The sequence below is a fragment of the Pteropus alecto genome, unplaced genomic scaffold (genome assembly GCF_000325575.1).
Source record: "Pteropus alecto unplaced genomic scaffold, ASM32557v1 scaffold78, whole genome shotgun sequence".
NCBI lineage: Eukaryota > Metazoa > Chordata > Mammalia > Chiroptera > Pteropodidae > Pteropus > Pteropus alecto.
The window spans coordinates 1062769-1080645 of record NW_006443124.1 but is presented as its reverse complement, the minus strand read 5'-3'; the positions used below and the strand labels follow the sequence as shown (position 1 = coordinate 1080645).

Below are 17877 nucleotides of genomic sequence, written 5' to 3'. Positions count from 1 at the left end.
GCTACTCTGGACATCCAAGAGGGAGGGATGGGAGGAGAGGAACCACTTTGTTAGCCAGAACTGCTTAGTTTCAGTGGGGATGACTAGGGACAGGGCGAGTGGCGCTTCCTCTCAATGCTCACCAGGCTGAGTTCACCTCCACAGAGCAAACACCAGGTTGTACAACCACGAGGGCCCCAGAGGCCTCTTGGCCAGAAGCCTGCTCTGCTTGCTATCCGTCCCTTACCAGCTGTGTGGCTTTGGGCAAGTTACTTAACCTCTCTGTGGCTCAGGTTCCTTTTCCGGAAAATAGAGCTATAATAGCACCTGAGGAACACTAAGGATTAAGTGTCTTAAAACATGTAGAGTACTTTGAACAGTGCCTGCCTTGCACATACGGGTACTCAATAAAATTAGCGTTTTACCACCTTTACAATGTTTGCCATATCCACCAACCATCTATATTATTATTTACTTAATATCCTTATTTTTAACCGACTCCATTTTAATCTAAAATTTAATTGAATACTTTGAATCTCAACTGTAAATGGAAAATCAGTATAAAGTGCTATGGCTGTAAAGTAGCAGTAGATTACATAGTAATGACAGCTCACATGTACTGAGCCCTGGCTACTTGCCAAGCACTGTACTAAGTGTCTCACTTGTTCGAATCCTCGCAGCTCTACGAGGTCGGAACTCTCATTTTACAGATGAGGAAACTGAGGCACAGAGGGATTAGCAAATTTGCCTACAGTTACACGATCAGTAAGTGAAGGAGGCATTTCAGGCTTCACAACCCAAGCTCCTCAGCACTGTTCTGTGCCGCGGCCCGAACAAAAACGAAAGTATTCTAGTCACACATAGATGGTTGGTGTTTTCGCTTCTCAGGGCTGCAGTAACCAAGTACCACAAACTGGGCGGCTTAAAGCAACGGAAGCATTCTCTCACGGATCTCTGGAGGCTAGAATCCAAAATTAAGATGTTGGCAGGGCGACGCTTCCTCCAAAACCTCTAAGGGAGGATTCTCCCCTGCCTCTTCCAGCTTCCGGTAGCTCCAAGCATCCTTGGCTTGCAGCGGCATCATTCTAAGCTCCGTCGTCACATGGCTGTCTTCCCTCTGTGTCTCTAAGTCTCTTCTCGTAAGGACAGCAGCCATATTGGATTAGGGCTCACCTAATGACTTCACCCTGACTTGATTACTACAAGACCCCATTTCCAAATAATGTCACATTCACAGATACCACAGTTAGGACTTTAACATATCTTTGGGAAGGAGGGGAATGATGTTGGGGAGAGACACAATTCAACTCAACCCACAACAGTTGCTTACCCAAGGGATTTGCAAGTGCTAGAGAGGTGTTCAAGATTAGCTGTGACCTGAGACTTTCTCCTTTACACAATCAGGACTGAGGAAGTCAGGAGAAGGGAAGGACAGTGCCTCTGTATTTCTGTGCCCTGTCCAGGAGCTAACTAAAATGAACCATCTCCTGCACCATCACCAGTACTTTGGAAAAAGGGGCTTAGCTTAAGAAAGCCAAATATTAATTCTTCCAGGTTCCCAGACATCCCTCATGAAAGGATGGCAGTAGGAAGAGGGTGAAAAACGCAGCCTTCCAAAACTCCAGGCAGGCGGATGGAGGGCACAAAACTCACCTCTAGAACCTGCCTGGTATGGTTGGGCTGGCACAACAAATCCAGACAAATAGGAGTCTGCATCGGGGGGAATGAGGAAAGAAAGAACAACAGTAAAGACAGCAGTGGGGGAATCATTTATTTCCATACTGCTTCAGTGAAAATTTATAACAATCTCTTTACTAAGAGGGGTTTGAGGGCAGGGCGAGGGGGAGGGAGGAGGAGCTTTCTTGCTCTGTCAGACAAAGGTATCCTTAGTGGAAGGGGCTGCTGAGATTTCATAGAGTCGGGAGGTCCTCATCTTTAGTTCCCGGGCCACCTGACAGATGGAAAAAGGCCAACAGCAGTGCACCGCCAGCCAGTCCTCACACAGTGTGCCCTAGGGGGAGAGCCCGTGTCTGTTCCGCTGCAAGCACAGAGGCTTGTTTCCGTTACCCAGAGCCCCCTGCAGTTCCACCTGATGGCCGACCCCATGCACTGTTTCCAAGACCCACCGGCACCCCTAAGTCAGTGCCCCAGGACACAGCTCCACTGGGTTACCCAAGGGCCAAGCTGCTCACCAGCTAATCGGTCCTTGCGATTCAGAGACCTGTCTTTTGGGCGTTTGATATAGGCTTCATAATTGAAACCACTGATTTCTCTGTCAACATCTTTTTCTCTCTTAGGACTCAGTAATTAGAAGTATTTTATTTATGTCTTTGAAATGGTAATAAATGCTCACGGTCCAAAATTCCCACAGTAAGAAGGGATAGGAAGTAAATAGTAAATCCCTTCTACAGCTGTCCCCAGCCACCCAGTTACCCTTCCGGGGGCAACCATTGTTGGCAGTTTCTTATCTACCCTTCCACATAAATTCTCTGTCTATGCTAGGATGTACATATACAGTTTTTTTATGCAAATAGCTGCATACTTCTATGCCTTGCTGGTTTTTTTCTTTTTTTACTTAAAAATACATTTTAGGGATCATTTCATATGAATATATCAAGAGATGCTTTTTTAAAAAAACCATCCACATCTTAATATGTATGACCTGTCTGTCCTCCATCTCTCATTATACCTCAGTCTCGGCTGCACTGGAAATCGACTGTCTGGCTCTTTGAAGAGTCCCCAGGGAACCCCTAAAGTGAATTCTGCATATGCCACATAGGCTACATTTTAAGTCAGACCATCTCAAATATATCCTCCAAATCTGATGTAATTCTGTCATCTCCTCTTGATGCAGCAAAACAGAAGTGGCCCACTGACCAATAATCTGCATTATAAATAGGTCACCCTTGGAAATACCCTTCATGATGTGACATTTTGGTTAACATACATCCTACTAATAAAGAATGACATCAGAAATTTCTTGCCTTTCTTTTACCGAAGTCTTCCACTAAGCATGGTGTTTTTAAACAGCCTCACCCAGACTTTTTTTGTGGGGGGGTGGGGCGAGGAGCACAGGTTTGAATGGCATCCAGGTTCTCATATAGATCCGGGTTCACATATACATTCAAACACACTTACCCGTATTTTATGTCTCTCTCTGGTGCCAATTCTCAGTGCAAAGGTGGACCCAGGTAACAATGGCCAACAAAAACACTCTCCGTAATGCCTGGCGATGTCACACTCAAGACACATCGGACAAAAGAGACCACAGAAACCTGTCGATAACCACATAAAAGAAAGCCAAGGTTCTCAGAAGTTTCTCGGAGCAAATTCCCATCTCAAAAAGCATTTATAACCCTGTGCCATCAATTTAATGTTGCTTTGTCTCCCTGCAATCAGGGATTAAGAATGAATAACCAACTCTCAAGACTCAGTGTATGAAAATTGCCATAACTGAGCCACATCGAAATTGTCTTCTCTTGTTGTACACCGGCAAAGCTGAACCTGATACAATTCAGTTAGCATTCACTATGATGATTGTTTCTTCTTGTCAAGAGAAAGCATGAAATATTTTTTTTTTACAACTAGATCATAACTGCTGCTTCTATTATGTTCATCGATCTAATTTCAGTATTTAAAATAGACATAGTATATGATACTTTTCAATAACAGGCTTTTTTTCCTGTAAATGTGATTGAAAGCTTTTATGGTATACTGATTCTGCCTGCTGTTCTTATCAGAACTTTATTCTATTTCTCAGGCCAGAAGGTTACTCTAATTTTTGCTAGTTTAATGGAGCCACTGACACCTGCCAGTTTTAATCTGTAAACCATTAGAGGCTTGGTTCCTTGAACATCAACTGGAAACAGTTTGTCATTTATTCATTCACTCATCTTTAACTACTGATACTGTTTCCTACACATTCTGCATGAACCAACTAACACAGAAGTTCTGTTTTAAATGTTTTGGGTTACAGACCCTCTGAAGAATATGATGATACCTATGTACTCGCTCCTCAAAGAAAAGGAAGAATACATGCACACAGACATGCAAAATAGTACATTCAATTTCACGGGTTCAAGGATCATTGAAAACTATTAACGGACTGCAGGTTAAAAACTCCTGATATACAATTAATATGTTATGTCATCTAGCAGTGAGAAAGATGACAACCTAGATGAATACAAATAATTAGGACTATGAAACAGTGGCAGGGCGGGAGCTAATAATAACCTTTAAAAATATATTAGATAAATACATTACTGAGGCATAATTAAATACAAGAAAATGCACAGATCACAAATGTTCAGTTAGATGAGTTTGACAATCATATTCCGCCAAGTAATCAAACGTGTGGAACACTGCCCTCGGCCTGTGATGGCCCCACGCATCTTCCCACCCCCACTCCACAGGCGATCGTTACTCCGATTTCTATGCCCATAGATGAATTTTACCTCTTCTCAGACTTTGTATAAATGGAATCATGTTTACTTTTGTAATTGTCTTCTTTTGTTTGACATCGTGTTTCTTGAGATTCATCTACGTTTTGTGAATCTGTAGTTTGTTTTTTTTTTATTGTTTATCCATTCTCCCACCGATTATTCTGATTTTTGCTATTATAAACAAGTACTATGAACGTTCATAAACAAGTCTTTATGTGGACATACATCTTCATTTCACTTGGATTCCTGGAAATGGAATTGCTAGGTCATAGGGTAGATTTATGTTTAACTTGTTCGAGAAACTAATAAACAGTTCTCCAAAGTATTTACATCATTTAACACTCCCACCAGCAACGTGTGAGAATCCGTTATCCCACATCCTCACCAACATTTGCTATTGTCAGCCTTTATTTTAGCCATATTCATGAGGGTGAAATGGTAGCGATCATAGCCTTTTAGTGCACCAGATACAAAGGCTCACATATCATGTCACTAGCATACTAGAAGAACTTCCTGTCAAAGGCCTGTCTGCCTACCTATCCCTCCCTCCCACATTCCCACTATGAGGAGTGCAAAGTCCTACTCCCAAATTCAATAACCAAGAAGCAAAAAGATAGGAATGCTGTTTTATCTCATAACTTCCAAGGGCTGTTCCAGGACTCTGGACTTCTCCAGTGTCAGATAAGGGGTGAGGTGGCACATGCACAAAAGCCATGAGGACTGGGGCTATTTGGGGAGGGGTGTGTGGTAAGACAAGGAACAGCTTATCTTCAAGGAACAGAACATCACTTTCATCCATTCAGGAATCTTAACATAATCGCTAAATCACATACTATAAGATTCAGGTGGCCGAAAACAAACTCTGTATACAGCCTTGAGTTGTTTCTAGGATGTTTCACTCCACATTTTTTTAAAAAAATCATTACTTCCAGTGAAATTGGCAGACCCCATCCAGCACTGACAACTGGTAGAAACAGCTCAGAGACAGGAAGTGGTCCAGTAAACTTACAGCAAGTTCAGAGTGGTCACACTGCATGCAACCTTAAATTAGGGGACTTTGAAATCATGACACACAAAAGTCAATCAAATCTCACTTTATGCATGGATTATGAAATAGTGTGTAAAAGTCCCTGCAAATAAAAAAAGTATAAAAACTTGCAGAATTATAAAGCTGGCACACTAAGTGAGTAATAAATTGTGTTTACACAACTGCTGAAGCTGCACCACTTTAACGAGCAAAGGAAACACTCGCCATCCACAGTAAGCACATTGTAGAGAAGCCGTTTTGTGCATCGGAACTCCTGTACTTATTTTTATGATTTGTGCGCCTTTTTAAAAACACATTGTTATTTTTAATATTTTTCTTCATATGACCATTCAATTCCCTAGGGATGGAAATCAGAAATGATTAAAAAAAAAAAAAACTATGAAAGCTAAACTTTTATTATGTAATAGCTAACACTCATACAAATTTAACCCTGTGCCAAGCACTGCTAAAAATACTTTGCATTAACTCATTTAATTCACACCATAATCCTGTAAAATTATACTCTTCTTATGCCTATTTTACAGATGAGAAAACTGATACCTGGAGAGTTTAAGGTAATTCCCCCAAGTTCATACATTTGTTAGGAGGGACGGAGGCCAGATTTGAACTCACGTAGTCTGGCCCCAAAGTCTTAACTACTACATACAACACGTATGTCCATATGTCCTTATGTTTTATGCATTTATCTAGTATGCCACAAAGGTTGTGGGTTTGTATGCTTCGAAACAGTACCCTCACTACTAATACTTTATATTTATTCCTGTGGGACAGTCTTAAATCATGGAACTGCTTCAGGAAAGATCCTTTGTGTCAGGCATTAGTGGCCTGTACCGTAATGGAGCATAGTCTACTCACACCTCAAGAATGCGTAAGGGTAGGATGATGGAATTCTTTATCTTGAAGAGTCTCTAGAAGAAAGTTTTCCAATATATATCACAGGCCAAGGGTAAGTATCCAGAATATACAGAGAATTCCTACAAATCAATATATAAAGGATTAAACAAAAGAAGAAAACGGGCATAGGACACAGGCAGGGCTTTCACCAAAGAGAAAATACAAAGGGCCAACATCAAACATGAAAAGTTGCTCAGTGCTGTTAGTAATCACGGAAATGCATAATAAGACTGTCGGAAATCATATATCACCCATAAGAATGGCAAATTTTTCTTAAGTTTTTAAATATCAAACATTGTGGGGAACCTTGGAGAAGCAGGTGCTCCATGCACAGATAGGAGTGGGAACTGGTCCCGCACTCGGGAAGCAACCTGGCTGAATCCGACAAACTTTTAAACTCTCCCGGGCCCCGCAATTCCACTTATCAGGATCTACCCTCGAGTGATGCTTACACATGCACACAAAGCAGCAGGTGCCAGGATATCCACTGCTGTATTATTTGTAGCTTGAACTCTAAAACAAATGTACATTAATAGATGGAAGTGTAACTAAACCATGATGGTATAAATCATGCTGTGGAATAATTAAGAATGCAATGAAAGATCAATTAAGTACCAACAGAGTTAAATCTCTAAAACAGAGTTTGAGTTAAAAAATATTGCATAATGATATGTGCGGCATAACATCATTTATGCTTTGTTTTAAAGAGCTAAAGTGCGTAGGCTCAAAAGGGATTTGAGCCATAAATTCATCCTCTTCCTCTTACACTCGAAGGCCTGGTGGTTGTGTAAGCACGCACAGCCTAAACATTCTTGGCCTGTTCTCTGAAATGGGTTCCACCTTATACTGTGGTTCATGCAATGTGGTTCATTATTCATCATTCTCACTCATAGGGCAGCTGAGATAAAAATAATTATAAGAAGAAGAAGAAGAAGCCTACACAAAACCACAGTGTGGAGAGCCCCAGAGATCAAAAGGAGGAAAGGTGGGTGGAAATTGCAGCAAGGCACATTTCAGATCAATTATTGCAAAAAGGCAGAACCATCTGACAATAAGAGATGCTCAAAATAGGAATGGGGCACACGTACAGTGTGGGCGGGAGTGTAAATTAGTACAACTTCGAACTGAGAGCCGTTTGGCAACATCTATCAAGATTAAAAAAAAAAAAGACTTAAAATGGTACATACTATTTGACCATCAGGTTTACTCCTCAACAATTAGCCAATAGGTAAAGTCACAAGCATGCAAAATGACATCTGTACGAGTATATTCACACAGCAAAAAGTGTGGAAACCACATAAAGATCCACAATGGGAATTTTTTGGATAAATGGAATCTATATAGCAGTTTAAAATATTAGCTCCAGAAGTGCAAATATGGTCTGATCACCTAGTCATATTGCCAAATTAAACAAATGTGCAGAACAGTGTATTTACAGCTCTACTATTTTGTAAATTGTATACACACACACACAGCAAAACATCTGGAAGCATAGATACATGATTAACAACGGTGATCTCTGATGGCTTTGATTACAGGATACCGCTTTTTTCTTTTATAGCCTTGTGTATTTTTCTTTTTTACCATGATTATTGATACTTTAAAATAAAGAAATACTCATCTATTTTCATTCATTTTTTTAAAATTTATCTTTACAAGCATATAGATTGTATCTGGATTCAGGTAAGAGTGATTGCCTCTGGGGAGAAGTGGGAGAGAGAGAGAAAAGATGGAATACCTGCTTTTCATGTACCAAAAGGGTAGGTACTTTTGAATTTTGCATCACGTGCATGGTAATCTATTCAAAATCATTTTTTTTAAAGCACCGAGCTGGCTCCAAGGGAGAGAAGCCTTCCTCCCAGGAAATATTCAGAAAGCCAAGAATGTCAGGTCTTTGCCAGACATGCTGCAGAGGGGATTTAGATAAGCAGTGGACAGGCCAGACCAGCTGACCCCATATCCCTCCTAACTCTGAAACCTTATGACTCTTTCAATGAAGAGCGAGAAAGAACAAATCAAGTGAAAACACAGTTTAAAATTTATGCGCCGATGTGTCATTTGGGAAATATTTTGAAGCACCTTCTGCGGGCCAAGCGCTCTGCTGGAAGCCAAAGACGTGAGCAAGACAGCAGTGGTCCCTGCTTTCGGTGTGGACAGTCTACCCGAGACAGAGTTCGGGGACGTGGATCCCAGCCCAAAGACTTTTCATGCCTCCGTTCTCTTCCAGGAAACCAAAGAAAAGCCTGGCCCGCTTCATTCTACCCACCTTGGGCATCTGATGGTTCCTAGTCCACACCAAGTTCATTACTGTCTGGTGCTCGCGATGCCCTCCAAGGGAAGGTTGTTCGACTGGCTGATTCTTTCCAATCTCAGCTATCAGCTTAAGTCAGTACCTTGGAGAGGCCATCCTGGACTCCTGTAATCTCCTTTCATAACTCCTTTTATCACCACTGCAATTATTTTACTGATTTATGTGCTTATTGTCTACCTCCTATAACAAACCTTCTCTGCCTCATTCACAACTATGTCTATAACCCCTATCACATGTCTCCACATAGATGGGAACTCAGCAAACTTTGAATTACAAACCAGTGTTGATTACACCTTTCACATGACCTTCTCTGGGGCAATGTCACCACCGTTCCCGAAGCTGGAATGCCCGGCCTTTTACCCACTCTGCCACTTAGCAGCCCTTACTTCACCTTGGCTTCACCTTCACATCCGAGCCTCCAGCAACCACACCTTCACGGGACACAGAAGCACCCGTTTGCTAATTCCAGGCAGGGAGAACTCACATGAAAGCACAGAGGTGGGAAGAGGCAGTCAGTTCAAAAAATATAATTACACTAAAATGAAGAAGCAAAATGTCAAAAAGAAAAGGAAATCATCGCTGTTCATAATGTACCCTTTGCTTAATGGATGACAAATTGTAGCAATAATTCTCCACAGTTAACGAGAAGGTGTCCCAGGATGGGAATCTGGCATGGAACAAAGTCACGGCAAGAAGTTCTCCATTTTTGTTCCCCAGTTAGTCACAACTATTTTCACAGTACTTTGCTGGAAATTAAATTTTGTGGGTGAAGTAGCCATTTTAAACATGAAAGAAAGAAAGCTAGGATTCATAGCACTCATACGTCCTGGGAATTATGGGACAGATGAGTGTACAAAGTGATATTGCTTTTAAATTTCCTTCTAAGACAATTAGCTAAGAGATACTATGAGCAGTCACAAAATGGAAGCCCATCCATTGTTCTAAGGAACAATTAGAACACAGAACATCCAAGATCATTGCACTGTATATTCATGGCTTCTCCTCCATGGGTCATGCCCAATTGTAAAGAATATTGTACATATTTCTCCACGTCTTTCCTTTTCCTCTTCCCCTAGAATGGGCTCTCAGATGAAGCGAGGACTCCCCAGGAGACCCAGTGTGGTTGGTCTCTCAAACACCTCTGGGGGTGGGGAGCAGAGCTAAGCAACAAAGCAAGGTTTAAGCAGAGTGGTGAGAAGTGGTCCTTTCTTTGACCAACTTTTTAGGTACTCTTGGGATTGGATGGGAATCACTCTACAGCAGCCAGTCTAAGTCTCCTGACAATACTCTTTGCTCTCAACATGCTGGAAGATAATAAAAATGTATAACAACAATATTAATACCTAAGATTCACTAAGTACATTGTTGTATATTTGCTAAGATATTCCTGAGAACAGCACCCCAACAGAAAAATTTAGAAAATTATCCCTTCAATATTGCGGGCAATATTGATAGAACTGTCACTCAAAATGCCCTGGCCTTCCCAAGCAGCAGGCACATGACCTAAGCTAGGAAAATTGGGCTCTATCTGCTAAAACATCAATTCTCAGACAGGAAAACAACAGGATAAACATGTTTAGAGTTTATCAGACTATCAGCTAGCTTCCTGATAATGCATCTAATCCCGCTGAGCTTAGTTTTTAGTTGGTATTTTGATTCTGCGAGTTACCCCATAGCCTTCTAATGAAATCCAATGTTTGCTTGTGTATTAGTTTCCTTGGGCTGCCAGACCAAAATACCACAAACTGGGCATCTTAAAACAATAGAAATCATTCTCTCACTAGAAAATTCTGGAGGCTAGAAGCCTGAAATCAGTGTGTTGGCAGGGCTTGTTCCTTCTGGGAGCTCTGAGGTAAGAGTCTGTTCCACACCCCTCTCTAAGCTTTTGGTGGTTGCTGGCAATCTTTAGCATTCCTTGGCTAATAGATGCATTATTCTAATCTCTGCCTCCACCTTCACATGGCCTTCTTTTCGGTGCGTTTGTGTCTAAATTTCCCTCTTCTTATAAGAACGCCAGCTATTGGATTAGGGCCCACCTTCACCCAGTATAACCTCTTTTTAACTTGACTACTTTGCAAAAATCCTAGTTCAAAATAAGGTCACATTCAGAGCTTCCAGGTAGACGTGAATTTTGAGGAGACACTATTCCACCCAGTAAAGCATGCAACCAACAAAACTCTGATCCAGTTATGTTCCAAAGCAGCGTTAAGAGTAGATTCTATACATTATCTGCTTTAATCCTGACAACCACCCTTGAGTTGGGCACTTTTATTATCCTCGTTTTAGAGATAGAAAAATAAAGACCCAGAGAATTTGTCAAATGGCAGAGTTAAAATTCAAGGCAAGGTCTAAATCTGATACCAATGCATTCTCCTAATCACTGCATTATATTCCAGGCTCTGTCCTACTTGGAAAGGCATGTATGGCTCCCCAACCCCCAACCACACGCTATGAGAGGAAAACCATCCACCTCCCAATGTGAGGCTAGGTCTCCACATCTCCACATGGCTGATCTGCTTTCTCTGCACCTCAATACTGGGTCACAACCAGAGTCCGAGAACCTGGAAGACAACCAGAAAGAATCTTGAGAGAATTAGAGAACAACTGGCCAGAATAATTGTCTGGTCAAAAGTCCACGTAGGTAGCAGAGGCAGGAAAAAAAACAGTGGAGCTCAGGGTCAGATGGGCAAAGGGACAAGGATGGAAGGCAGGGTCTGGTGCTGGGCAGTCTCTGCTCTGGGAGGCCCCAGCAAACAGTGAAGGCACAAGCCTGGATGATCAGAGCATCGGAAAACGCTGTTCAAGCTCTTCCCTCAGCAAGACTCTCGGCAGAATGAGGACTCACATCATGTAACAGTTCAGAGCTCTCCGAATGATCCAACCTGGGAGGCTTTAGGACAAATTCAGATCTTCCCAAATAATCCTGTAAAAGGTAGGGAGAGCCATATTCCTCAAACATACTAGATCCACGGTCAGTTGGATTCTGAACTTAAGAGACTGCCCTTCAACCTTCAAAATGAACCTGTCCCCACCACCCACTCCGAGAAAGATCCTGTGACCGAGTTGCTCCCTAAGGCAAGAGCATTAGGTCCTGGAAGGGGATACCAACATGTGACACCAGAGATGGGTCAGAATGTCCCGAGGCAAAAATAGAACTGATGTGTTTTGACCTTCAAACCCAGGGGAAAATCATGTAGCCAGAGGACAGGGTTGTTGGTACTTCTTTATAACTGAACCACTGTCTGCAAAGGTGTCAATCAACAAAGGGGGCTTCGTTTTGTGATCTCTCCTATTGTTATAAGAGTACTACACATTCTTCATAAGAATACTAGAATGAGATAAGCAAAAACAAAATAAAAATTATTCATTAGCCTACCATCTGGACACATCGCTGTAAACACTTGTATTTGTATTATTCTAGATATTTTTCTAAATATTTCCACAAATGGTGTCTAAGATGCATAGTTTTACGATCTGCTTCTTTAACTTAAAAAATGTATCCAAAACAACTTCTCATCTCATTAAACGTTATTATACAACATGACTTTTGATGGCTGTATAATAATTCATTGTATGGATGCCCCCGTTAAGCACTTAGGCTGTTCCAGATTGTTGCTATAATAACCAATACTACAAAATTTAATGTTGCTGCTAAATCTTTGCACATGATTTATTTCCTTAAACTAAATGCTTGAACATGTAATTACTGGATCAAAAGCTACGTAACACTTGAGGTTCTTTTCATATGTATTGCTAAACCATCTGCTGGGAAAGGTGTACCTTTTCTACTCCCACCAGCAGCAAATGAGAGAGCCCATTTCATGTCTTTGCCAACAGTGGATTTTGCCATTTAAAAAAATCTTTAAGTCACCACTTAGTCTATAAAAGCATCCACATCTCTGAAAAGCAAGATTTTTCCTGCTAAGGAGTACATCTGAGTCACTAGAGTAATAGTCCAGTTATTTTGAAACCACTTAATTTCTGTCCCTGTGCCTGATGTCACTTTTCCACCCACTGATGTCTTGGGAAAGAAAATAGTGAAAGAGAATTTAAATGAAGAGGGAAAACCTACAAATTCTCCTCTCTTTGCAGACACTGAAGAGGCCGGTGCTCCAGTCCCCGCCAGTCTGGACAATCGTCGTGACTGTGGTCCTGCCACTGGCTCCCAAGACAGGCTGCTTCACCACAGCCTGGGCTGGCTCATGGCTCCTGGAGAATCAAGGATGGTGATTTACTTAAAAACAAAGAAGATGGTTCAGAAAGACAATCATTTAGCCAAGACAGAGTGATAAAGAGGAGATAGCAACCCAGTGATGCCAGGCGGCTCTTAATTCATGACCCAAACTGCCCTCACCATCTCCCTCCCTCCTCCTTCATCCTACCTTCTCTGACTTTTTGCCCCATCACTATTAACGACATTATTATTCCAAATCCTGTCACTCAAACTCAATGTCCCGTCTACTTCTCAGTGCTTCTCAGTGTTTCATAATAGTTAAATCCACAAATTTGGAAGCAAGAGGCCTCAGTTCAAACCCCAGCATGCCATTTCCTGAAACAGGAGGCAGGCTGCATGGGAAGAGGATGCTTGGAACGCAGCCAGTCGAAACTGCCAGTGAAACATCAGGAGGAGGCCCAGCAAACAGCTGGAGATGCTGCACCAAACGTTGGAAGAGAGGTTAGGGTGGGGAGCTACCTGTCTAGAAGTGCAAAGTGCAGCTATGAAACGTGCCCAGCTCTCTTATCCATTAGGCATTACAGACCCGGAATAAGGTATCGGCTCCAAAATATACAATCCGCAAAAATACAAATTAGTTAGTTAGTGCTCAATTAAACACAAAAATCTAAATTATGTCAATCTCGTGAATTGTCAAATTTAGAATTCACAAATATCGTATTACATTTGAAAACAATTTATAATTCTCTCATTTAAAAAAAAAATCCCAAGTATGAATGACGGCAGCAGCCAATCATAAATGACTCATAGCCAAATGTCAAAAGCAAAAGTATGAAAATCCTTTCACTTATTGTACAGCAAAAAGAAAAATGGATATAATGTATGATGTGAGTACATTTTAATACATTCGTTATAAAGCGGGTGAGGGCATATTGCCATGGACTGAATTGTATCCCTCAAATTCTTAAGCTGAAGCCAGCCCCCAGTGTGACTATTTGTAGACAGGGCTTTTAGGAGATAATTCAGGTTAAATGAGAAATGGAGGTGGGATCCCGATCCAACAGAATTGCTGGCCTTACGAGAAATGGAAAGGCCATGTAAACACACAGCGAGAAGGCTGCAAACCGGGAAGAGAGGCCGCACCAGAACCGGACCGTGCGGCACCCTGGTCTTGGACTTACAGACTCCAGAACTGTGAGAAAACAAATTTCTGTTCTTCAAGCGACTCCAGAACTGTGAGAAAATAAATTTCTGTTCTTCAAGACCCCCAGTCTATGGCATTCTGCTATGGCGGCCCAAGCAGACTAAGACTCCTATGAGAATTTCAAACTGCCCCGGAAGAAAATATCTTTACATATATCTCATCTCCTCTAGTTCCATGAGAACTCCTTGAGGTCGGGGGCACATGCTGCTTCTCCCCGTACCCTCGGAATCCAGCCTACACCTTAAAACCTAGTGGGTGCACGTATTTGTTGAACGGGATCAAACTGAATTGCCATGTCTCTTCCGTTATATTTGAGTCCTCAAATCTATCTATAAATTATGTAGCCTTAACTGTGGTACCTTCTCTAGTAAAGGCACAACTTTCAGGTGTGAATTGATGAAATAAAAGCAGAGAATCGCCTAAAAGCTTCCTGCATCCTTCCCCACAATCTGAGGATTTACCTCTCAATGCGATGCCTATAAATTGACCCTCCTGTCATTATACTAAGAGCTTCCAATTATCTCCAACTTCAGCAGAGGAATTTCTTAGGGCTGAGCCCCTGGATTCAATTTTCCCCTGAAATAAACCATTTACAGTTTGCAGCCCTAGAATAGAATTTTCTGCTTCTATCTCAGCATTATGTGCATAACACCTTTTATTATGGCGAGAAAGCCTGTCCCTTATCTAATACAAATCAAATAACTAAGAGGATAGCTTTTCCTTAGTGGAAATAAAAGTTGTTTTGTGTGTATTTTACCTAATTTTGAACTCAGGAAGTACATCATTGAGTTTCTTTCCTTCATACCCTGAGTCTTTGGTGATTTTTATATTACAACGTTTGAACTGACAAGCGTTGGCTAAAACATTTTAGTTCAAGATGATAGCTCATGTGTCATAATTAAAATAACAAGCATAGTACTTTCTATCTGCCAGGCACTCAGTAGTTCCTTTAAGAACCAAATAATTATTCAGGATCTGCTACAGGGATCAGACTAAAATAGCTACTGTAGCTTCCTGCACAGTTTTTAGCTCTATTATCCCAGAGAACCTTATAGCGCCATTAAGAAGAAGGAGTTTAAAAACAGTGGGTAAACTGATGGTGACAAAGCTTTTCTAAATCAGAGCAGCTGTCCATGTCCCATCGAATGCTTTAATGAGTGGGAAAAGGTCAGATTCTAGATCCAGGCACGGTAATGTCCAAATGTGGCTCTGTTGCATTCTAGTTGGCTGACCTTGGGAAACACAACTTGTCACAGCCCTCAAGTCTGGTCTCCTCTTGCATAAAATTGGATTTAAAATATTCTACTTCCATGGTTGCCAGGAGGATTAAACAAGATCATGTACTTGGCACATGGTAGGCATGCAATCAATGGCAGCTATTATTATTGTAGCTTAAAGATGCTGCACATGCCACAGAAACAAAAGGAAAGAAGGGAGGAAGGGAGGAAGAGAAGAAGGAAGGAAGGAAGGAAGGAAGGCAGTCATTCTTTTGAAGGGAAGGAAGGAAGGAAGGAAGGAAGGAAGGAAGGAAGGAAGGAAGGATGGATCTGGGACAGTTTCTCAGTTGTCATATGTGATACCCAAATACCTTAAAATTCAATCAAGGTGACCAATCATCTCAATTTGCCCAGGACTATGGGTTTTCCTAGGATGGAGAACTCTTAGTGCTAAAATCAGGAGTCTCGGGCAAACCAGGAGGTCGGGTCACCTTGATAGGCAGAGGGAGGCTTCTGCGGGTGGGAGGCAAGAGGCTGATCCCAATCATTCTAGTTATCTGCTCCTACTGAGTAACAGTGCTAGGACATACATGAGATACACACCCTCCTCCTCTGACTTCATTCTATTCTTCTCCTAGCAGCTAAGCAGACTCCCCCAGCGAATGTCCCCACATGCCTGTTGCTTCAGTCAGTGGGTGGGGGAAGGGGGGAAGGGTTCACGTCACTCTCTTCTTTACTGAAACTTACAGTACTAAGAGTTCATTCTGCTTTCCACTCAGGTCTCCTTGATTATTTCATACTCTAATCTGAAGCCAAAATCCTTGAGTTTTTATTTCAAAAGAGTAGAAATTACTGGCAGCCATCGGAAATAGTTTCACTTGGTCAGGGTTCAACATTTTAAGAATAAAGAGACATCTTTTCACCCAAGTCAGCCCTTCTCTTTTCAGAAGGCCAGAAGGAACTAATCAGTTGCCCCCTTTTCAAGTGCACATGGCAGATGATTGCAACTACTTTCTCCCCAAGCCCATCTTTCTTTTCCTTGGCCCCTTATAAGAAAAGATCGATCCCATAGTCCGACCAAAGAGCCAAAGCTGGGGGTGAGGAGTGAAAATTCACCCTACTCCCTACCTCAAGCTGGAAATAAAATGTTCATCTTCAGATGATATGAGTGAAAGCAACAGAGGAGAGTGTATATTGAGTAAGGAAACATCCTCAGGAAACCTAGAGAAGTAATTTCCAAACCAACTCATGACAGGTATTTTCTTGTCATTCAGGCCTTCCTTTTCCCTTTGACGATAAGCTGACTGATTCTAAACTTAGGGTCAACCCAAAGTGAAAAGGCACTTCTAAAGAATGTTGCCTTGATATTCTGGAACCTGACATCACAGCAGTGTAACTGACAGACATCTTATTCCCCGTGTGCATGTCCATCTTACTCATCTGAAGGGAGATATAGTCTAAGTTTAAAAGCAAAGCTTATCTTTGGTGGAAAATCCCTTTCCTTTGAGAGATACTTCTAATAAACATTTATCTAGCTAAGTGTCATTTAACCTTTCCTTAAAAGACTCAGCCTACGGACTTCTGCCATGTAGTGGAGGTGAGAAGCAGCAGGGCCTCTCAGCATCCCGTGGCCTACTGGTCCAATTCAGCAAGAAAAGCCCCGTGACTAACCTGAAAGCAAGGACAGGGGTAACTTTCAGCCCAGATATCCATCTCCTAACGTTTGAGCTCTGCTAAGTTGTCCCAAGCCTTTAACAAGGCTTTTGAGAACTTACAGAAACCTCCTACTCTTGCAGGGACTTCACTGATCATGCCAGGAAAAGTGGTGCTGCTACTTCCTACCCAGCCCGAATGGAGCCTGGTGAACAGCTCAGGGCTAGGCCGGCGATTGCCTCCCCACCACTCCGAATCTTCAGGGTCTTAGGAGCCCCTGAGATAGGCCTCTAGGACATGCATTTTGGATGTGTGGATCCCAGAAACACTGGGAAAATGTCCTTTGAGACACACACACACACACACACACACACACACACACACACAGAGGGGAGGGGTCTGCAATCATAATTCAATATTAAAAAGACGACAGGAGGAAACTGCCAACTATACTACGTAGTCTTCTCATCAGACCCATAGAGCATGAATGGTTACGGTTCTGTACTTCAAAGCATTTTCTTGAGCAGGGTTGTTAGCAAAAGCCGACATAATACTTCTCACAAGGTTCTTCAGATACAGCTTTGTAATTGCCTTTGCTCGCTGGGTCTGGGCAACTCTCACCATCTTCCTAATGGGAAGACCACGTCCTTGGACGGCCCTGTTCCTTGGCTTACCACTCTATTCCACGTGCTGAACGCTGTGTTTGAAACACAATAAGCGCTGAATGTGGTGAATGAATGTGCTACAAGTGAAAATTCAACTTTATAAGAATAACAAAAATTAAGAGGTGATTACTTGCTTTGCAAAAAAAGATTTACAATAAGATCCTTTGAAGAGCTGAACAACCATTGTACATGTAAGCTGATTCCACATTTTAAATTTTCATTACCCAACTTTTCTAATCAAACATCTATTGTATGAAGTGACTAAACCACACGGCACACAGCTCCCTCAC

At 41.9% G+C, this 17877-nt stretch overlaps 1 protein-coding gene across 1 annotated transcript; it reads right to left on the bottom strand.

Annotated features, from left to right (window-relative positions):
* Window positions 1–10: 10 nt before the first annotated feature.
* PLAC8L1 (PLAC8 like 1) lies at window positions 11–16891 on the bottom strand. The gene is made up of 4 exons (XM_006922967.2): window positions 16398–16891; window positions 12747–12883; window positions 3118–3254; window positions 11–1990 (listed from the first exon to the last, which is right to left on the bottom strand). Exons 1-4 carry the CDS (start codon window positions 16517–16519, stop codon window positions 1850–1852), a joined length of 537 nt encoding a protein of 178 aa, XP_006923029.1. The 5' UTR covers window positions 16520–16891; the 3' UTR covers window positions 11–1849.
* Window positions 16892–17877: the final 986 nt, after the last annotated feature.

Excerpts from the sequence above, each read along its gene's own strand:
- PLAC8L1 (XM_006922967.2), bottom strand. The coding sequence starts at position 16,519 with ATGAGTTGGTTTGGAAATTACTTCTCTAGGTTTCCTGAGGATGTTTCC. Across the intron at positions 12,884-16,397 it reads CATTTTATTTCCAGCTTGAG|GAGCCATGAGCCAGCCCAGG; the intron begins GTAGGGAGTAGG and ends TTGATTCTCCAG. Across the intron at positions 1,991-3,117 it reads GAGAGAGACATAAAATACGG|GGCACACTGTGTGAGGACTG; the intron begins GTAAGTGTGTTT and ends CTCTCCCCCTAG.